This window comes from Loxodonta africana, chromosome 19 (assembly GCF_030014295.1).
Source record: "Loxodonta africana isolate mLoxAfr1 chromosome 19, mLoxAfr1.hap2, whole genome shotgun sequence".
Classification (NCBI taxonomy): domain Eukaryota; kingdom Metazoa; phylum Chordata; class Mammalia; order Proboscidea; family Elephantidae; genus Loxodonta; species Loxodonta africana.
Window position 1 is genome coordinate 30,883,634 of NC_087360.1, and position 23,444 is coordinate 30,907,077.

The window sequence follows — 23,444 nt, forward strand, 5'->3', positions numbered from 1 at the left end:
TATAAAATATCACTGCACAAACAGTTTCCATGAAAACTAGGTTGAATGCTTTGGAAGGAATTGCTATAAAGGTGGATTACTTTTTTTAAAAAATGCTGTCAAATAGGTACAGGCGAGACAACTCTAAAACATTTGAAGTAAAACACGTGAAGCATTAGGTTTCTGCCTTCAGATTACTTTGCCATTTATTCTATGTTAAAGAAACCAAAACTCAAAATCCTATGGTGATGTATCAGAAGTTTTAAACAGAAATAAGCAGAATGCCAAAAGCTCAGACTCAAAAGGCTTGGTTCCTACTTCAGAAATGTGGTGAGGTCCAGACTGAGTCCAGAACAACTAGGTGGTGCCCAGCTGCCACCACCTACTACTCTGAGAGGAATCACAATAGAGGGTCCCAGACAGAGCTGGAGAAAAACGTAGAACAAAATTCTAACTCACAAAAAAAAGACCAGACTTACTGGTCTGACAGAGACTGGAAAAACCCCAAGAGTATGGCCCCCGGACACCCTTTTAACTCAGCACTGAAGTCACTCCTGAGGCTCACCCTTCAGTCAAACATTAGACAGGTTTATAAAACAAAACAAGACTAACTGGGCACACCAGCCCAAGGGTAAGGCGGAGGAGGCAGGAGGGGACAGGAAAGCTGGTAATGGGGAACCCAAGGTTGAGAAGGGGAGTGTGTTGACACGCCATGGATTTGGCAATCAATGTCACAAAACAATATGTGTTTACTAGGGGTGGGAGGAAGGGGTGGGGGAGTTAAAAGCAATTGGAATTATCACATTGATTAAGGATAGGGTTGCATAGCCAATTATTGTAATTGCTGTCAATAAGTTGTAGACCTGTAAAAAGTTGGATTGGCAAAAGTTGTGTGATATTTTTACAATGATCAAAAAATAAATAAAGGGTAGCTACTGAGGCTGCTTATATGCAACCAAAAACCTCATGGGGTTTTATTTCTTGGTTTGGACGTTTAGGGTTATGGTTTCATGAGACATGCCAGCTAATTGGTCTAATAACATGTTTAGTGCTTCTGTTCTACCTCCTAGTTCATCGCATAGTGCCTAGTCTTAAAAGCTTACAAACAGTCATCCAAGGCATGATTACTGGTCTCTCTTTGCCTAGAGCAACAGAAGAAGAAGAGTCAGGAATAGTGGAGGATATGGAATGTGTGGCTAATTATCTCCATGAACAACTGCCCCCTTTGCCATAAGACCAAAGAACTGGATGGTGCCCGGCTACCACTACTGAACGTTTCAATCAAAGATTCTATAGCAGAGTCCTGATCAAAAGCGGGAAAATGCAGAACAGAATGTCCAATACTCATGGACTCCAGACTTCTTAGAGCCATGAAGGCTGGATGAACCTGTGAAATTATTGCTCTGAGATCATCTTTAAATCTTAAATTAAAAATATCCCCTGAAGTCTTCTTAAAACCAAATGATAGTTTAGCTTAACTAGTAAAGAATGTCTGCCTTGAGCATTATGCTCTTTTGAGAACTATCTGTACAGGATCAAATTGACAACAGCAACTCGAAAGATTAGATGGGAACCTTAGAGGTCAGTGAATTTATGTTCATGGAGGAGGTACAACTCAGAAAAGGGAGTGAGAATGGGTACACAGTAGGAAGAACGTAGTCAATGTCACTAAACGCTACATGTAGAAACTGTTGAATTGGTGTACGTTTTGCTGTGTATATTCTCAACAATAACAACAAAATAATTAAAAAGTGTCTCAAAAGAAAAAAAGAAAATGTAGTGAGTTAAGGTATAGAGACTTTAAGTTGAAAATAAGCCTTTTTTTTTTTTTAAAAAAATGAATTCCCATGTACATTAATTTTTTTTAAATCCACTGACCAATTTACAGATCTCAAATAGGTCAAGTAAGTGGGCTTTTACAGTATTATTGTTTCAAAATGCAGCCTTCAAAGGTTTAAGGATATGCCCGAGAGAGAGGAGAGAGACATATGGGTGGGCCGTTTGTGGCCAAGAGTCTCAGGAAGGACCCCGTACAGAAGAAAAATAGCTCATGAAACTGAGGCGACATTCTGTGGGAGGCAATGGCTAAAGTTAAAAGGCAGGAGACAAGGTTCAAGACCAGTCACAACAACTAACCTGTCGTGTGACCTTAAATGAGTCTCTTCCTCTTTTGGGCCTTGTTCACCTTAGCTGTAAAATGCATTGAATTAAGTCACGTGCAACGCCCGTTATTAGTTCAAGTTCACCAGTCAGAGTCGACTCCATGGCAACTGACGGTAAGTGCTCTCTGTGCTCATTAGGGCCACAGTGCAGTGGTTAAAGAGGATGGCTGCCAACCAGAAGGTCAGCAGTTCAAATCCACCAGCTGCTCCTTGGAAACCCTACAGGGCAGGTCTACTCTGTCCTATAGAGTCGCTATGAATTGGAATCGCCTCGACAGCAATGGGTTTTTGGTAAAGTCCTTTATTACCACTCGTCTGTCAGTCTGTTGTATTGTGGTGGCTTGCATGTTGCTGTGAGGCTGGAAGCAATGCTACCAGTATTTCAAACACTAGAGGGTCACCCATGGTGGACAGGTCTCAGTGGAGCTCTCAGACTAAGACAGACTAGGAAGAAAGGTCTAGTGGTCTTCCAGAATTTAGTCAATGAAAATCTTATGGATTACAACAGATTGCTGGAGACACTTCATCAGGAGACACTAGTCACTGGAAAGGACACCATGTTTGGTGGAGCAGAGGGCCAACGACGGTGAGATGATTGACACAACAGCCCTAACAGTGAAATAGGACATACCAGTGATCATGGGGATGGTGCAGAATCAGGCAGCACTTCATTCTGCTGAGCATAAGGTCACCATGAGTCAGAGTTGACTCAAAGGCAACTAACAAGCACAACAACAGCATCCTTCTGGCATCATGATTCTACTCCATAAATGTTGGGTATGAAGATGTCATCAGATCCTCTGCACTGTGACTGGCCCTTGGGGGCAACTATGGGGTGTCATCACACAGAAGCTGTCATCCCTACAGAGGAGCCCTTCCAGCTAACCTCCAATCCATACTGTCAACCCACAAGCTTGTCTCAAAAATCACCCAGCTGCCCCATGAAGAAGGAGGAGGAGGCAGATCTATAGGTTTAACACGAGAAAAGCCCCAAAATACACTGCCAAAGGGGGAAAGAAAAAAAAGCAAAGTTGCAGAACAGAACGTTTGGCCTGATCCTATTTTTGTTTGTATTTGCTCAGAACACTGTACTCTCAAACTGTTAATAGGATTTTTTTCCCACCCCTGAAAGTGTGGACACTCAGTAGACTCCAATTTTCAAGTGATGTTTTTCTGTATTGTCGAAAAAAATTGTTTTTACCGCAAATAGGTATTTCTTTTGTAACCAGGAGGAAACCCTGGTGGCGTAGTGGTTAAGTGCTACAGCTGCTAACCAAAGGGTCGGCAGTTCGAATCTGCCAGGTGCTCCTTGGAAACTCTATGGGGCAGTTCTACTCTATCCTATAGGGTCGCTATGAGTCGGAATTGACTCGATGGCACTGGGTGGTGTGGTGGTATTTGTAACCAGAAAAAAAATAAACAAAAGAGTCCGATTCCGACTCATGGCGACCCTATAGGCTAGAGTAGAACTGTACCATAGAGTTTCCAAGGAACACCTACCTGGCAGATTCGAACTGCCGACCTTTTGGTTAGCAGCCATAGCACTTAGCCACTACGCCACCAGGGTTTCCTCTTTCAAAAATAGTCTAAAAAAATTGTGGAAGTACAAAAATTGGGGCTGCTCTGCACATCCTAATTTAAGCCCTTTATCACTTCCCACCTTCGTTTTCTTCCTCTCGTACCCCATTCACTTCCCACCTTGCTGACCACACCGGGGACTGCTTAGACCAAAGCGCAGATTTCAAATGGAAAAGAAAAAAAAAAATGCTTCGGGGAGCATTCTGAAGTCACGTGGCAAGCATGTGGAAGAGGGCAGATTCGAATCCAGACCCATCAGATCTAAGTAACGGCTTCTGATTAATGGATGAGGGGTTTTCCCGACGTGTTCCCAGTTGTCTTTGGGGAAGTCTTCTTTTTACCATTCCTTAAACTGATCTCTGTAATGTGTTCTGGGGGTGTTACTTGTATTGAAATGACATGGGATAGTTGTTGAAATGCAAATAAGGTTCATCCATGTTGTGGCATGTATCAGGACTTCATTTCTCCTTATGGCTGAGTAATATTCCACCGTATGTAGAGACCACATTTTGCTTATCCATTCATCTGTTGATGGATATTTTGGGTTTTTTTTTCTATTTTGGCTATTGCTTAGGAGGCACTGAGCTTCTCCTAAAGAGATAGAAAAATCTGGAAAGGGATAGTGGTTATGGCTGCATAGCATGAGGAATGTAATGAATGTCACTGAATTGTACATGCAAAAAACATTGAAATGACAAATGCTTTGTTTACACACACACACACACACACACGTATACATATAAACTCATTGCCGTTGAGTCGATTCTGACTCTTAGCGACTCTATAGGACAGAGTAGAACCACCCCATGGAGTTTCCAAGGCTGTAATCTTTACAGAAGCAGATTGTCATATCTTTATCCAGCAGAGTGGCCAGTGGGTTCAAACTGCTGACCTTTTGGTTAGCAGCTGAGCGCTCAACCACTGCACCACCAGAGCTCACATATATATATATATATATATGAAGAAAAGGAAAAATATTGCAAATTCCCGGATCCCCTGATCCCTCAAAGCATAATCTCTGAGGTGGAGCCCAGGAATCTGCATTTCAACCCACTCCAAGGTGATTCATACGCACAACAAAGTTTGAAAATTGCTGCCACAGAATATGCCAGGGTCTCCTAACATGGGCCTCACACTTGATTTGAGGTGGGCTACATTTGGGCACGCAAAGGTATTTGAGCTTGAGAAGTGATTGTTTGCAATGGCCAGGAGGTACAGACCGGTTAATCCCTGCCCAGCCCTGCAATCAGCATTAATCCCAGGCTCCGAGATTGTGTTCTCTCTGCCTTAGCCAATTAGTGTGAAACTTAATTTGCGCTAATCGGCCTGAGCAAGGGGAGCACAAAATTAATTTAACGCGTTAATTTTGAGTTTCACAGAACCCAAGTTTGGAGCCCAAAGGACAATCAGTTCTTTCAAGTTGGGGAAGTAACTGAGGGCTTCCATGGAGACAAGATGCCCTTGACTTTCCCCTGTCCCCACAAATTCCTCTCCCTTCCCACATAGCGGGGGCCCAGGGGCTTTGTCACTGGAGGTGAGGTGTGGGCACCATGCCCGGAGCTGTTAGGAGATGCAAACTGAAAACTAATTTAATGAGGGGAGAGCCAGGTTTGCAAACCCAGAAGGGTCCTCACAGATTATTCAAGGACTAATTAGCTAGAAATTATTTTGAAAACCTCCCTGGATCCACCACTTGGCCAAATCATCAGAAACAGTCTTTCTACTTAGGGACAATGATCTCTGAAGGTCCACTAGAGGGAAGAGGACAGGAGGGAACAAACTGAACACACTGCATAGAGTCAAACAGAACACGTGCTGCGCACTGACAGTAAGGTATTTGCAGTTAGGGAAAAGTGGGTAACTAAGATTTTTGCTGTTGAGAATATACACAGCAAAACATACACCAATTTAACAGTTGTTACATGTACAATTCAGTGACACTGATTACATTCTTTGAGTTGTGCAACCATTCTCACCCTCATTTTCTGAGTTGCCCCTCCTCTACTACCATAAGCTCTCTGCCTCCGAGGTTCCTATCTAATCTTTCCAGTTGCTGTTGTCACTTTGACCCCATATAGATAGTTCTTAAAAGAGCATTACACTCAAGGAAGATATTTTCTACCAGTTAAGCTAGACTATTGTTGTTACTAGTTAAGCTATATATTATTGTATGGTTTTAAGAAGACTTCACAGGATATTTTTGGTTTAAGGTTTAATGATTATCTCAGGGCAATAGTTCCAGGAGTTCACCCAGCCTCCATGGCTCCAGAAAGTCTGGAGTCCATTGGAATTTGAAATCCTGTTCTGCATTTTCCCCCTTTTGATCAGGATTCTTCTATAGAATCTTTGATCAAAATGTTCAGTAATAGTAGCCAGGCACCATCCAGTTCTTCTGATTGCATGGCAAAGGAGGCAGTTGTTCATGGAGGCAATTAGCCACACATTCCATTTCCTCCTCCTATTCCTGACTCTCCTTCTCCCTCTGTTGCTCCAGGGGAATAGAGACCAATCGTTGTGCCTTGGATGGCCCTATGGGTAACTAAGATTTGATGGACATTAAATTAGGAACATGCATGGGGTCCCTTGGGCTGTCATTGACACTTGCACTCATGGATCCAACAGGCATTATATGAGCACCTACCATGTACCAGACTCTGGCCCCAGGGACCCTATCATCGAGTCAGGAGGACAAGTAACCACAGTGGCAACCATGTGTCTTTAACCAACCCTGCCCTCAGCTCTCATATGGAGAGATTCTCAGGTCTAAAAGCTACCTGACCTGCAGACAGCAGAAAACAACCCCCTTTGACTCTCCCTCCGTACTTTTCCATTTGCTCCAAAAGAACCTGTTCATTATAACCCTTGCATAAGAAATAGCTCACACTTATTAAATCCTGAGGGTAGACATGCTAAGCACTTTGCACCCATTGTCTTTTTTAAGCCCATCAAATATCTCATAAAGTATTTTTGTTATTCCCTTTTTACAGAACAGGAAACTGAGGCACTGAGAGGTAAAATGATTTGCCCAGGATCATAGCTGGTAAGTAGCAGAGGGTGTGAAGCCCAGGCAGCCTGTCTCATAACCATTCTCTCCTCTGTCCCACATCCACCATCTGACTCAAACCCCCCACCTCCCAGCCCTGGGGGTCAGCAGGGCGGGAGTCATATCTACCTGGAACAGACTGGGATTCATGGCTTAGAGACAATGAAATGACTTGGCCAAGGTCAAAAAGCCAGTAGGGGACAGATCGAAGGCCAAATCAGACCTGGATGCCACCACCCTTAATGAGCTGTGCCAAACAGAGCCTGTGTGGGCCCCCCATGGTAGGGAAGCCCCACCTTATACTTATCAATCTGCAAGACTAAAAAGGGAAAGTGAATCAATAGATGAAGGGCCAGCCCCACTGAAGCCCCAGCTGGCTTGTGCACTGTTTGTCAAGGAGATTAAGCCGTGGCTTCAGCTTCATGGTACCTGCCCCAAAGCTGATTCGGTCATCAGAGAAAATTCAGAACAAATCCTTAGCTTAGTGGCAGGCTCCCAGGGATTCCCCAGAGACTCACGCTGGGCACCAGTTCAGGGACTACCCTGTGCATATCACTCCCTGGGGGAAATACCAGCCAGTCATATGGCCTGCTTCTAAGTAACAGTAATAGATAACCAAACCAAACCCACTGCCATTGAGTCAATTCCGACTCATAGCTACCCTATAGGACAGAGGAGAACTGCCCCCACAGGGTTTCCAAGACTGCAATCTTTATGGGGAAACCCTGGTGACATACTGATTAAGAGCTACAGCTACTAACCAAAAGGTTGACAGTTCAAATTGACCAGGCGCTCCTTGGAAACCCTGTGGGCAGTTCCACTCTGTCCTATAGGGTCACTGTGAGTCGGAATTGACTCCATGGCAAAGGATTTTTTAAATCTTTATGGGAGCAGATAGCCAAGTCTTTTCTCCCATGGAGCTGCTAGGTGGGTTCAAACCTCAACCTTTTGGTTAGCAGCCAAGTGCTTAACCATTGTACTACCAGGGCTCCTTCACAGTCTACTAAAAAAACCTCAACCTTTTGGTTAGCAGCCAAGTGCTTAACCATTGTACTACCAGGGCTCCTTCACAGGCTACTAGGGGTACAAAAAAGAAAAAAAAAAAGCATTGCCGTTGAATCAATTCTGACTCAGTCACCCTATAGGATGGAGTAGAACTGCCCCATAGAGTTTCCAAGGAGTGCCTGGTGGTTTTGAACTATTGACCTTTCAGATCGCAGCCTTAGTACTTAACCACTACACCACCGGGAAGGGGAGGGGAAAACTGGTTTTGATGTGTATTAATAATGGCGGTGATGTGTGAAGACTTGCTAAGTAACGGGCAGTGAGATGACGACTTTATATGCACCTCTTGGTGGAATCCTCACCACGGCCCCATGAAAAGGAAGTAACAATTGTCACCATTTAACTGATGATGAGACAAAGGCTCAGAGACCTGAAGAATTTGCCCAGGATCCCTCAGCAATAAGAGAGTGAAGCTGGCAGTCTGAATCCCAAGATGGCTCAACTCTAGGCAACTTGGAGCCCAGATATACAAGGTCAGCTCATTTTTCTGACCCCTTACCTTGCACAGCCTCCAGCTTCCTCGTTTGCACTGGGAGGTACATACAGAAGAGATTATGGCCCTGATTTTTATATGGGGAAACTGAGGCACACAGTGAGAAAGAACATCCTAGCTGTGTCCCTCCCTACGGGGCCTTTGCTCACCCTACTGTGGTCATCCCTGAACACTCCCCAGCTACAACTACAGCACCTCCATGTCCAGTCTGCCCTGGCAGTTAAAGCCCCAGAGAACCTAATATCCAGAGTCAGGTCGGGAATCAAGCAGTCTTATTCTGTTGGGAAAGAGCCCAGGTGGTGCAGTGGTTAAGCACTCAGCTGCTAATCAAAACATCGGTAGTTTGAACCCACCAGTTGCTCAGCAGGAGAAAGGGCCATCCCCATTGAAGCCCCAGCTGGCTTGTGCGCTCTTTGTCCGTAAATATTATAGCCTTGGAAACCTGACGGGGCAGTTCTACTCTGTCCTAAAGGATAGCTATGAGTTGGAATTGACTCGAAGGCAGTAGGTTTATTCTCTTAGGGGTTAGGTAGCCACACCTTCAATCCCACAATCCCACAGAAGGAGGGGTCCAGAGACCTGGGATGTGGCGGCCTGAGCTCAGTCCCCAGTTGAGCACATGATCCCAGTAAGTTTCTTCCCTTCCCCTCCTGCCAGCCACACCTAGTACCAAACTCCCTCAGCACTTTGCAGATGGACTTTCAGACCTAAATCTCCAGTGCCCTTTGTGTCCTGGTGGATTATTTCACCAATTCCTTTCCAAAAAGTGAAGCTAGTTAGGCTACTGAGACCAGAAACCTGAAGAGCGCGGGCCTCTGTCTTTTGCCATAAATAAGTTCCTGGCAGAAATCCAGAACCTATTCCAGAGAAGAAAAAAAGAAAAAACACGTCACCCTGTCATATATCCCCCACCTGCTCCCAAAGCTTTAGAGGTACCTCCTACAAGAAGATGGACCTGCTTTTCTTGTGGAATTAAATACTCCACTTTGCATCAGGCAGATTTTGCACACATGAGGAATATTTACAGCCGGAGTCCAGGCAGCTCTTCATCTCCTTGGCAAATGAAGCACTTAAATCATTTTGCAATAATGTTGTCTTTTTAATCAGCCTAGTCAAATGGAGTTTCCACTGATGAGACACAACATGTTTCAGTAACATTTCTATCAATTTTGCTTCCCCCCTACTGAGGTGGGGGGCAGGGAGGGGGTGAGACACAGAGGCCGTGAACAATGTTGGGGTAACTTCATAATGTGTGATGCTGGAGGGGTGTCTGCAGCCCAATTCCTAACAGAAACTCACTTGGAGGAAAGTAGAACCATGTGGAAGGAGATAACTTCTACCTGTTCCCCAGCCCAGTGTTTCTCAAAGTGTGGCCCCCAGACCAGTAGCTTCGGTATCACCTGAGAACTCACTAGAAACACAGAACCTGCCACATCACTGATCACCCGCTGGAAATGCAGAGCCTACTGACTCAGAATCTCTGAGGCTGGATCCAGTCATCTGTATTCCAACAAGTCCTCCAGGGGATTTGGACACACTCTCAAGTTTGAGAAGCACTGTTCTATGCCAGCATTTCTCACAGTGACACCCTGGGGTCCCCTGCATCAGGATCACTCAGGGCTTGTTAAAGAGGCAGTGATGCCCCGTCACCCCCAGACCTCCCTCCAGGGTCAAAATTCAGAAGATGGGACAGGGAAGCTCCAGGGCTGATGGCTCCCCAGGTGATTCAGATGCTCTGTGTTATGGATTGAATTGTATCCCTGAAAATACTATCATAAATCCTAACCACTGTGGTGATTATAATGCCACTTGAGGATGGGTGTTCTTTGTTACATTCATGAGACAGTATTAGTGTAGGGCGTATCTTAAATCAATCTCTTTTGAGATAGAAAAGGAACAGATTAAGCAAGGAAGAAGAAATAGGGGAAGACAGATGTCATGCCACATGAAGATTGCCCAGGAACCGAGGAACAATGGCTTTCCCCCAGAGTTAACAGAGAAAGCCTTTCCCTAGAGCCACCGCCATGAATTTGTACTTCCAGCCTCCTAAACTTTGAGAAAATAAATTTCTGTTTGTTATAGCCACCCACTTGTGGTATTTCCATTATAGCAGCACTAGGTAACTAAGACACTCAAATCAATGGTAGCTTTTGGAGGGAGAGGGAGTAAGAAACTTTTCTTCAAATAAAATCTTACTTGGGCCCCAATATGTCACATTTCACTCAATCTGAGCTGCCAATGACTGTAAAGTGCACCATTATAGAGTGTTAAGATAAAGCCAGGCCAATTGTATGTACGAGGTGCCACTGAGTGTTAAGTCAGGTCCCAACTGCAGAGATGTAAAAGGCAGGAAAAGACATGCATCTGAGAATTGGTAAGATATAAAATGAAAGAAAAAGTGGAGCAGCTGCAGTTGAAGCAGGCTGGGGAGTCCTGGAGCCCTGTGACCTCCTCCTCGCCCCTTTGGCAGCTTTGAAGAAACTTTGGGCTTCACAAAACACAACTGAAAAGTAGTGCCATCTGAGGAGGCAAGCCACAGAATGGAAGAAGTTACCTGCAGTGAAAGTATAGAACAAACAACTCATATCCAGTGTAAATAAAGAGATGCTATTTTAAATAAGTAGAAAAATGGGCAAAAGACTTGAAAAGCACTTTGTCAAAGAGGATAACCAAACAGGCAACAACAAGTGAAAGGTGCAAATTAAAATCACAATTTGATAACACTGTACACTTACCAAAATAGCTAAATGAAAAAGACAGACAATATCAAGTGCTGATAAGGGTGAGGAGCAACTAGAACTCTCCACATGGCCATGGCCGTGGGAGTGGAAATTGATACACTTTGGCAAACTGGCGTATCTACTAAAATTGAACACAGAAATAACTTAAGGGCCAGCATCTCCACTCCTAGGTATATTCCTAACAGAAATGTATAATATGTGCACCAAAAGACATGTGCAAGGATGTTCATAGCAGTTTTATTCATAACAGTTCGAAAGAACACAAATGTGTGTTTATAGTAGGGGAAAAAAATTGTCATCAAGTTGATTCAGACTGATCGAGACTCTATAGGACAGAGTAGAACTGCCCCATAGGGTTTCCAAGGAGTAGCTGGTAGATTCAAACTGCTGACCTTTTAGATAGCAGCCAAACGCTTAACCACTGCTCCATGAGGGTTCTGTTGAGGGTAGAATGGATAAGTAAAATAGTGCTCTATACACAAAATTAAACACTATACAGCAATGAGAATGAATGATCCACAACCACCCACAACACCATAGACGAATCTCACAAACAGAAGATCAAAGGAAAGATGATACATATTTGATTGCATTTAGGTAAAGTTTGAAAACAGCAAAAAACTAATCTACAGCATTAGAAGTCTGCTTGGTGGTGTTACCCTTGGAGGGTAGTAACTGAAAAGGGGCATGAGGAGGACTTTTAAGGGCAACTGGGAATATTCTGTGTCTCACTCTGGGTGCTGGTGGCATACGTGTGTTCGCTGAATGTGCTCCCTGGATGAAGTACTGCTTTGGACATTGACAACATGCCCTTGGCCTTGCAGTTTAGGATGATACAACCCAAAGTACTCCTGCAGAACTCCTCTTTTAATTACTGTATGAATATTGCTGAGGTCATACTTTGCCATATACTTTGGCGCCCCTTTCACGAGGACCCATGGGAGAAACTTCTCTAAGATCGCAACACCCAAACAAGTTATTCTCCTCTCAAGCAACAGGTGTGTTTTTTTTAACCTAAGCACAATACATCCATGGAATATCTTATTTTCCTCTTTGCCTTGGCTGCCAGGGAGCTCAATATAAAATTTTCAGTCCTTTTAAAAAAAATTTTTTTTAATTTAATGTTTATATTCACCATTCAAAATTGTCTATTCTGTGCCAGGTCTAAGACTATGAGGCATCCTTGCCCTGGGGGGTCTCACAGTCCAGCTGGGACACAGGCATATACCAGGTCATTGAAATGCAGCAAGAGAAAAGGATAGGGCCAGTGTTATCATATAGAAGAGGCCTAACCCACCCTTAGAGGGTTAGAGAAGGCTTCTTGGGGAAAGTAATTACACCAAATGAAAGGGCATAAAGAGGCATTAACTAGGTGAAGACTGGTGAAGGGAGGTATTCCAGGCAGAGGGAATAGCACATGCAAAGTCTGAAATGAGATCGAATCTGAGGCCAAAGGTAAATTTCCATTTTTCTAACTCCCTGGTTTGTATACTCTTCAACTCTAATTTTCCTAGCTTTTCTGTTTTATTTTTGCAAGGCCCCATATACCTTTTTTTTTTTTTTAACCACCTGTGATACAAAGATACAAAGACCCTGGGCAGAAAATGCAATAGGTGCCAATTCATGTTTGCTTGGTTCAGGGCCCAGAAGCCTGGACTACCTCCCTTCCTTCCCCAGGTGTCCCCCACACTGTAGCTCTGCATGCAAAGGATCTTTATCCCATCCCTGTCCCCAGTGCTTCCCTAGCAGCTAATGCACTGCAAACCCCCAAGACAGCCTGTGATTCATTACTGCATCAAAGGTCAGCTCAGCAGGAAGGAATTCCTACAGGGCAGCCGCCTATATTCCCATCCAGCCCCCAGCTCTGGCTTTTCACTTCCACTGCTCTGCTGGTTGCTGCTTCCAGCAAGAGAGATCAGGCTATTCACTCTCTGGAGCCTTGAAGGAGGGTATGAGACATGTGTGCGTCATTTTCTCTTCCCTTTACGGTCTTTCTGTAAGAGGGGTGCAGACTCCTGTGGAGCCTCTAAACCAGATCTCCTAATCTCTCTGCAGGTGTGACTGTCCCTGTAAGGAGCCTGTTATGGATTGAATGGTGGCCCTCAAAAAGATACGTTGAAGTTCTTACATCTGTAACCTGTGTATGTGACCTTGTTTGGGGAAATAGTCTTTCTTTGAAGATACTATCAGTTAAATCATACCAGAGTAGGGTGGGTTTTAGTTCTAATCTCTCCCGAGTGGTGTCTTATAAATGGGGAGAAGAGCAGGGAAACGGAGTCACATACAGGGGAAGATGCCATGAATAATAAAATACCAGAATTATAATTAAAGACAGGATGCCACCATGCAGCGTGGGAGCCTCACCTGCCTTACTCTAATCATGTCCCATGAATCCTGCATGTATTCAAAATTTTGGTATTTTTTCATCATGGGTTTTTTGCATTAATTTCCATTTTTATAATTATTGCATTCAATATTGTTTGATTACTGAGTTTTTTGGTGCCCTCTAAATTTTGCACCTCAGGACAGTGCCTTGCTCGCCTCACCCTAGCCTTGGCCCTGAAAGATGAACTGGCTTTTCTCAAATAACCCCTGTTGGTCTACCCAAAGCTCACTAGTCATGTACCACATGGTAATGTATGAATTTGTTTAGGAGTCTGTCCATAATTTGCAGTGGCCTCCTTGAGGGTAGGGATTTTCTGTTCATGTCTTCATCCCCAGCCCCTGAACTCAATGTCCAGGTGAAGATACCCACCACACACACCCCAGCATAATCTTCTTCAATCCCATGCCCCTTCCTATTCCTAGATCCAGTGCCGTTGAGTCCTAGAGGTAACCACTATTCTGAATGTGGTGTTTATTATTCCCATGAATATCCTTACACCATAAACTGTATATGTATACATCTCTAGGTGGCACAAACAGTTTGGACTTGGCTACTAACCAAGAGGTTGGTGGTTCAAATCCACCCAGCAGTGCCATAGAAGAAAGGCCTGGTGATCTACTTCCATAAGATAAAAATCAGTTGCCATCAAGGAGATCCTGACTCATGGCGACCTCCATGTATATCAGAGTAGAATTGTGGTCTATTGGGTTTTCAGTGGCTGACTTTTTGAAAGTAGATCACCAGGTCTTTCTTCTGAGGTGCCTCTGGGTAGGCATAAACCTCTAACCTTTCAGTTACCAGATGAGTGTGTTAATCACTTGCACCACCCAGGAATTCCTATAAGATTACAGCCACTGAAAACCCTATGGAGCACAGTTCTACTCTGGCACATATGGGGCCGCCATGAGCCAGAATTGACTAAGAGCCAATGGATTATATATATATATATATATATATATGTGCATATGCCACTAATCAATATATAATATCGTCCTGCAAATTTTAAAATAATATGTATGATATCGTATTTTAGGTATTCTTATGTAATTTAATTGTTTATTTTAGCATTATATTTGTGAGGACCATCTATGTTGATAAATGTATCTGTAGATCAGGGACCAGCAAACTTTTTCTGTAAAGGGCCAGAGAGTATTTTAGGCTCTGGGGGTCTTACGGCCTTTGTTGTAACTATTGGTGCCAGTGTAGCCCAAAGCAGCCATGGATTATACGTGTGGCTGTGTTCCAATAAAACTTTATTTACGAAAACAGATGACAAGATGATTTTGGCCCACAGACCACAGTTTGCCCAGCTCTTCATTCATTTTCACTTTTTGGTCACTTAAATTTTAATATAACAAAATGTGCTCATCCATTCTCCTATCAATAGACTTCCATTTGGGTGTTCATTCAACACGACAAATGCTGCTGCTATGAACATCTTGTTCTATGAACAGGTTCAACTTTCATAGATAATGCCAAATTTCTCAGGAGTAATCAGATCAATTCACACCCCCACTGGCAGTACATAAGAGTTCCCGCTGCTACATATCCTTGCCAACACTTGGCTATATCAGACTTTTCAATTTTGCCAATCTGACGTGTGAAATGGTACCTACTGTGGTGTTAATTTGCACTTTCTAATTGCTAGTTAGGTTAGCATCTTTTCATGAGTTTATTGGCCGTTTGAGTTCCTAAACATCTGAATTCTTGAAAAAGAATCCCTCCCTTGGGAACTGCCTGTTCATATGTTTTACCCGTTTTTTTTTTCCCCCTATTGGAGTGTTTGTCTTTTTCCAATTTATTTGAGGAAGTTCTTTACATATGCTGGATTCTCTTTGCCAGTTACATATGTTGCAAATTTCTTCTCCAAGTATGAGGAGTGTCTTTACTTTATGCTGTGATAAACGGGAAGTCTGTTACTTTAATATAGCCAAATTATCACCTTTTCCGTAGTGATTTATGCTTTTGTAACTTATTTAAGAAATGCTTCCATTTATAACCACATGACTTAGGTTTGAATCTCAGCTAATATCCCAGGGCCTCAGTTTCTGCCTCTGTAAAATGGGGACAATCTCAGCATAACAGCACATACCTCACAGGGGTATCCTGAGGATGCTTCTAAAGCACTTAGCACAGTGGCAGGTGAATTGCCATTTTCTTTCTCCCAACAGACACCACCCCTCACAGGGACCCCAGGATACCTTGCTCTCTAACAGGTCTGCATTCTGCCGGAGTTCATTCCGCGACTTCTCTGATTTGTCTAGCTTCTGTCTCAGCATTGTAAGCTCCTCCTATGAAAACAAACACTTAACAATAGCCATTCTGGGACCGAGAGGTACATTCCATTTGTGTTAAGAGTGGCTGGAGAATGGGGGGGACAGTTGAACACACATGAGGTATTAGATGACATTTTTAAAAATTACTTCTAATTTTGTCAGGGGTGAAAATGGTACTTTTTCACATCCTTATCTGTTGGAGGCACACCCTGAAGGTGAAACGATATGATGTTCGGGATTTGCTTTAAAATACTTGAGGCAAAAAAAGAAAAAAAATAATGCAGAGCAGGACAGATGAAACAATGATGGCAGAAGACTGATCGTCACTGAAGCCAGATGATGAGTGTATAAAAGTTCATTATAACTATTCTCTTTGCTTTTATGGGTATTTGTAAATTCCTTTAATAAAAAGTGAAAAAAAAATGCAAGAGGTTAATAGGAGAAATACTAGGCAGGCGGGAGGGAGGGGGCAGACAAGAACTGTATGTCTGTATGTTTTTCTGTAACCCTGTAAAACTCTTCTAAAAAGTAAACTTTATTTTAAAAATGAAAGAGTGGCTTAAGAATGGAGTGGGTGATTCAGCAAGCACACCTGTGATGATGCCAAAATGTTAAGTTCAACGAGGGAGGTTTTTCTTTCATCATTTCCAGCTACCAACATCTCTGCTCCACACCAGCCCAGTTGGGTATGAATGTGAACCCTCGGAATGGGACCACTGCTTAGCCCGGGGCTGGGCAACTCTGAGTGGCTATGGTGCACTCAGCACTTATCTTTCCCAATTATCGCTTTTCTGCCAATGACTCAACCCCATCCTTATACAACCACCATAGGAAGCGACCTACATGCCCATTCACAAAAGGCTGGTTGAATGCACTACGGAACATACAAAGGAGTACCATGCTACAAAGGAGTACTATGCTACAGACAAAGGAGTACCATGCTACAGACAAAGGAGTACTATGCTACAGATAAACAAGTACTATGCACCCGTAAGAAGAGAACTAGGAGGATCTCTATAACAGATGCAGCATGATTTTCAGAATATATTTTAAGTGAAAAATGCAAGTTGCAGAAAAGTATATATAGTATGTTATCTTTTGTGTAAGAAAGGAACTAAGAATGTATGTGTATGTATTTGCAAATTTTTGCAAAAGGGAACATAGGAAGGAGGAGCTACGGTAGTGCAATAGTTAAGAACTCAGCTGCTAACCCGAAAGGTTGGCAGTTCAAACCCAGCAGCTGCTCTGCAGGAGAAAAGATCTGGTGATCTGCTCTCACAAAGATCACAACCTAGAAACCCTTTGGGGCAGTCCTACTCTGTCCTATAGGGTAGCTGTGAGTCAGAATCGACTTGCCGGCACACATAACAACAACATAAATAGGGGGTGGTAACACAGTGGAGGAAACCCTGGTGGCACAGTGGTTAAGAGCTACGGCTGCTAACCAAGAGGTTGGCTGTTCAAATCCACCAGGCACTCCTTGGAAACTCTATGGGGCAGTCCTATTCTATCCTATAGGGTCGCTATGAGTTGGAATCTGCTCAACCATATGGGTTTTTTTTTTTTTTTTTTTTGTGGTTAACAGAGTGGAAGGGTCAGGAAAGGAAGTTTTCTCTGAGCACACCTTTTTACATATTTTTATATTTTAGACTTTTGACATGTACATATTTACATATCCTAAAGTTAAATGGAATCAAACAGAATGCACACAAAGTCTAAAATCGAATACAAATGGAACAAACTGTATATCAAGTGGATAACAGCAACAAGAAAAGAGAAATAACTAAAATTACTTTGAATACAGTACTCAGGATGTACACTGTTAGTGGGATGTATTCTAAAAGCCAAAAGAATACCAAAGAAATCTTGATCTTCACTCAGTGAGTTTCTTGATGGGGCCAGTAATGGTATAGTAATTCTGAAATTACTTTGTGTGTGTTGTAGGACAGAGCCAATGAGTAAATATGCTGGTGTTGCTGAGGAAGTAGGGTTCTCACATGGGAGACGCACCTACCCATTGCTATGAGTTGATCCCAACCCATAGCAACCGTATATGACAGAGTAGAACTGCCCCATAGGGTTTCTAACGCTGTAATCTTTACGGGAGCAGACTGCCACATCTTTCTCCCACAGAGTGGCTGGTGGGTTCAAACTGTCACCCTTTCCATTAGTAGCTGAGCACTTAAGCATTGCTCCACCAGATGTCATCTCCTATGAGGAAAAAAAAAAAGCAACATTGCTTTCGAGTTGGTTCCAATCCAACTCATAGTGACCTATAGAAAAAAAAAAAAATGTAGAATGAGGGAAGGCAGGTATACATCTCCTAACTCCATCCACTGAGAGGGCTACAAGCCACAGCCAGAAGCATGTAGGAGGCAGGACCCAAAAAAGGTAACCCTGGAGCCAACTCATGCCAGAAAGCATGTCAAAAGGACATGAGAGCCAGCCTGAAGGGATTTCCTTTGGCCACATCTGGGATTATTTGAACATTAAAAAAAGAAAAAAAAATTGAAGACTGCAAAAACTGTAATGCTTAGAATCTTTTTAAAAATCTCTGAATCCGTATTGACACTCAGAAACATGGAAAAGGAGAGAATGTTCTTTACAAAAGAGGGATAGCTAACAAATGCAGAAGAAAGGACAGAGTTGGAAAAATCATTATTTCAACCACTTGTGTATTAGTTGATTTACACAAGACTCATCAACGGATGCTAAAACAATTTGATGAAAGATTTGGGGGAAAGCAGATATTAACAGTAGCGAAGGGTCACCCCACAGATCATTTACTAATTGAGGGAAAAAATGGCACATGGACAACAGATCGACCTTAAGCCAGTGATCAAATTTAACATCACCAATAACGAGACACCCTGATATTGAGTGTCAAAGGTCAGTGATCACCATCATCTAGAAAACATTCTTGCCAAAATTGTTTTAACCTGAATCCAACCATAAGGAAACAGAAAGAAATCCAGATTGTGGGCTATTTCATAAGACAGCTAGCCTAGACTCTTTACTCTTTGAATCAATGTTAAAAAAAAAAAAAAAGAGTGAGAGAGATTATTTTAAGAGGGAGATTACATGACAAGCAAATATGATACATGAATCTTGATTGGATTCTAGAGTAAAAGAAAAAGCTTTAAAGGACATTATTGGGACAAGGGGAAAAGTTTTGAGTTGGACTCTGTATTAGATTATGTTATTGGGTCTCCGTGAACTTTTTTGGGCGTGGTGATGGCATCACGCTCATGTAGGAGAATATCCTTGCTTGGACACACTGAAATTTTTAGGGGTCAACTGTCTCAAGATGTCTGCAATTTACATTCAAATGGGTCAGCAGGGGAGGCCTGACACACTAGAGAAACCCTGAGAGTATGGCCCCTGGACATCCTTTCAGCTCAGTAAAGAGGTCACTCCTGAGGTTCATCCTTCAGGGAAAGATTGAACAGGCCCATGGAACAAAACAAGACTAAAGGGGCGCACCAGCCCTGGGTTAGGGACTGTAAGGCAGGAGGGAAGAGGAAAGCTGGTAATAGGGAACCCAGGGTTGAGAAGGGAGAGTGTTGACATGTCGTGAGGTTGTTAACCAATGTCCTAGAACAATGTGTGTGCTAACTGCTTGATGAGAAACTAGTTTGTTCTGTAAACCTTCATCTAAAGTACAATTAAAAAAAAAAGGGTCAGCAGGGGAAAACTACACATACATGTGTACATATATGCCCGTATGTGTACAGAGAGTTTGAAAGGCAGAGCGCAAATGCTGGAAATGTTAGTGATTGACGAATCTGGACGAAGGGCATAAACCAAAAAACCAAACCAGTTGCTGTATAGTCCACCCCTGACTCATGGTGACCCCACATGTGTCGGAATAGAACTGTGCTCCATAGGGTTTTCAACGGTTCTGATCTTTTGGAAGTAGGTCACCAGGACCTTCTTCCATGGTGCCTCCAGATGGATTCGAAGCACCAAGCTTTTGCTTAGTAGCTGAGCACTTAACTGTTTGTGCAACCCAGGGACTCCAGATGAAAGGTATAGCAGTGCTCACTGGATATATTCTTTCAACTTTTCTATAGGTATGCAATTTTTCAAGGAGCCCTGGTGGCGCAGTGGTTAAGTGCTGGGCTGCTAACCGAAAAGTCAGCAGTTAGAACTCACCAGTTGTTCTGAGGGAGAAAGATGTGGCAGTCCGCTTCTGTGAAAGTAACAGCCTTAGACGCCCTATGCGGCAGTTCTACTCTGTCCTACAGGGTCGCTATGAGTTGGAATCAACTCCACAGCGACGGGTTTGGTTTTGGGTTTTTATGCAATTTTTCTTTTAAGTGAGCGTAAGAAAATAAATCAAAGATCCCATCATCGAGTCTCTGTGGGATAAGCAATTAAAGTGTCCGTGTATCCCTGGGACAGTGATACATACCGAGTGGGACTTAGTATTTAGAGGGGCGGTACTGACAGGAGCGGAGGGATATCTGGAGGGGGCGGTGAGTGCTTTCGAGCTCAGCATTGTGGGATCACGAATTCTCAGAGCAAGAGTAGGGGAGTGGGTTCTTGGATGGAAACATTGAAGTGGGGGGAGGGAAGTAGCCACCCAGCGCCCTGCCTGTCGCATGGACGGACCTCTTTGGCTCGGAGCTGCTCCTCCCCGATGGTAGCACTCAGCAGGGGCCGGAGGGAACTGAGGAGCCGCCACCACGGCCAGTCCTTGACTGCTAGGAACACCGCCACGTTCTTCTGGATGCACTGGGCAGCCAGGCGGCGAAGCTGCAGAGAAAGGAGACAGAGACTTGAGGGGGTCCCCTCCTTCCCCACCTAGGCGAAGGTGTAGGAAAACAGGCAGAGAGAGGCAAAGGGGGTGGAGGCAATGGGCTTATAAAGTAGTGGGACTGGATAACTCAAAACAAACAAACAAAAAGCTTCCTTTCACGGAGTTCTTCTAATACGTCAGGCATTCAACGTCAGGCACTTATGCCATAGTTTAATCCTGCATGACTTAATGATGATAATTATAATAAAAAGAGAAAATATGATTCAATAGGGCCACATCTTATGTGAGGATTAGGTTAGAAAGTGGTGTGCAAGTCAAAAACTACCCTTGAAAATCCCTGAAAATACGCACAAGAAACAATATTCACGATTATGCTGTTAGCTTAGGGGCCAGGTAATTGTTTTAGTGTATTTAAACACTAATTCAGTGCTACTCAAACTTGAAGTTTGAGAACCAGAATTATTATATGTATATTTATTACACAATAATAGGTATCAATTTAAACAGAACATTTCAAGATCTGTTCCGAAGCACAACACTGTCAGTGATAGGGTAATATCCATATGTCTTTTTAAAGACCTCTTTAAAGTGTTGAAAAACAAAGATGTCACTTTGAGGACTAAGCTGCACCTGACCCAAGTCTTGGTATTTTCAATCCTGGCACAGTGGTTAAGAACTCAACTGCTAGCCAAAAGATCAGCAGTTCAAACCCACAAGCTGCTCCTTGGAAATCCTATGGGGCAATTCTACTCTGTCTTACAGGGTCTCCACGAGTCAGAATCGATGCCAAGGCAATTTGTTTGTTTTGCTTTGCTTTTTGGTCATATGCATGTGAAAGCTAGACAGTGAATAAGGAAGACCAGAGAAGAATCGATGCCTTTGAATTCTGGTGTTGGTGAAGAATATTGAATATACCATGGACTGCCAGAAAAAAATGAACAAATCTTGGGAGAAGTACAGCCAGAATGCTCCTTAGAAGCAAGGATGGTGAGACTTCGTCTCATGTACTTTGGACATGTTATCAGGAGGGACCAGACCCTAGAAAAGAACATCATGCTTGGTAAAGTAGAGGGTCAGTGAAAAAGATGAAGACCCTCAAGGGGACGGATTGTGACAGTGGCTGAAACAGTGGGTTCAAACACAGCAATAATTGTGAGGATGGTGCAGGACTGGCCAGTGTTTCATTCTGTTGTGCATGAGATTGCTAGAGTTGGAACTGACTCCCCGGCACCTAACAACAACAGCATTTGAACAGATAATATCGAAGAATTCTGATCTCTGGAGATTTCTGAAAATCGGGGTCAGGGGTGGCTCAGGACTGAACTAGGCCTTTGGTCCCAAAGATCTTGGTGGCCATGACCTAGCCTGTGCCTTGTCCACTGAGTGTTGAGATGTGCTCTTCTCTACAGCAGTGGTTCTCAAACTTTCCTGTGCATTAGACTGTACTGGTGGGCTTGTTAAATCAGAGTGCCTGGACCACCCTCAGAGTTTCTCATTCATTAGGTCTGGGGCAGGGCTGAAAAATTTACATTTCTAACAAATGAACAAATGACATAACTACCAGAAGAATGAACGAATCAGTTTTAGAAGAAATACAACCAGAATGCTCCTTAGAAGCAAGATGGTGAAACCTGGGCTCTCTTACTTTGGACATGTCATCAGGAAAGACCAATTGCTAGAAAAGGACATCATGGTTGGTGAAGTAGAGGGTCAGGGAGAACAATGAGATGGACTGACATGATAGCCAAAGCAACGGACTCAAACATAGCAACAATCATGAAGATGGTGCAGGACTGGGCAACATTTAATTGTTATCCAAAGGTTGCTATGAGTCATAGCTGACTGATTGAATGGTACTGAACAACAACAACAAATTCCCAGGTGATGGTGATGCTGATGCTGCCGGTCTGGGGACCACACTTTAAGAACCACTGACTTAATTCATTCTCATCTCAGGTGGGAACCATGCTTGCCTCTCATCCCCATCACAATAGCCAACACTATACTACTTACATGGTGCATCCTACTCGCCAAGTATTGCTCTGAGCTACTTACACACTTTAACCTAGTCCTCACTATAGCCTTATGTAGGTACTATTATTATTTCCATTTCCATTATTTCCATTTTACAGATGGACACACTGAGGTGCAGAGAGGAGAGGTCAAGTCACATACCCAATGTCACACAACTTCTCAGTAGCAGAGCCCAGGCTTTTAACCTCTATTTCAGATTATCTCAAAGCATAAGCTAGTTGAGTATAGTGGGCCGATGGGATCATCCATAATATTTTAATTATTAATATTTTCACTTCTTTGTTTTCGCCAAGTGCATATAGTTGAATTCATATAAAGTGGAGGCATGTATAATGAGGTTCCACTCTAGTATTAGTAGTAATTAATAATATTACTACAAAGGTAATAACTAGGAGCCCTGGTGGCACAATGTTTAAGAGCTCTGCTGCTAACTGAAATGTCAGTGGTTTGAACCCAACCAGAGGCTCCATGGGAGAAAGACCCAGCGATCTGCTCCCATAAAGATTACAGCCCAAAAAACCCTATGAGGCAGCTCTACTGTATGGTGTAGCTAGAGTATAGGGTCACTATAACTTTATAAGTTGAAATCAACTCAATGGCACCTAACGACAACAACAAGGTAATTACTGTTTATTGAGCAGTTACTATGCGCTCAGCATTGTACTAAGTGCACATTATCTCATGTAACCTGCACCCAGCTACTAATTGGTGGAAGTGGGATTCGAACATAGGTCTTGTTTGTTTCTAGAGCCCGTGCTGTTTTCTCTCCATTGTGTAGGTTACAGAGAGGAATTCTAGTCTCTGGAGATTTCTGAAGACTGGGGCCAGGGGTGGCTCAGGACTGCAGACTCTGAACTTGACCTTTGGTCCCAAAGACCTCAGTGGCCATGACCTAGCTCATGCTTTGTCAGCTGACCAGGGAAGT

The 23,444-nt window shown here is 43.3% G+C and overlaps 1 protein-coding gene across 2 annotated transcripts in view; it reads right to left on the reverse strand.

Annotated features, from left to right (window-relative positions):
* The window catches only part of MYO18B (myosin XVIIIB), a 305,824-nt gene that overhangs the window by 166,631 nt on the left and 115,749 nt on the right, over positions 1–23,444 (reverse strand). For both annotated transcript variants that reach the window (XM_064272527.1, XM_064272528.1), the window contains exons 21-22: positions 20,338–20,481; positions 15,649–15,738 (exon numbers count right to left, since the gene is read on the reverse strand). In XM_064272527.1, coding sequence (XP_064128597.1) covers positions 15,649–15,738; positions 20,338–20,481 — 234 coding nt within the window. The remainder of the gene's footprint in view (positions 1–15,648; positions 15,739–20,337; positions 20,482–23,444) is intronic.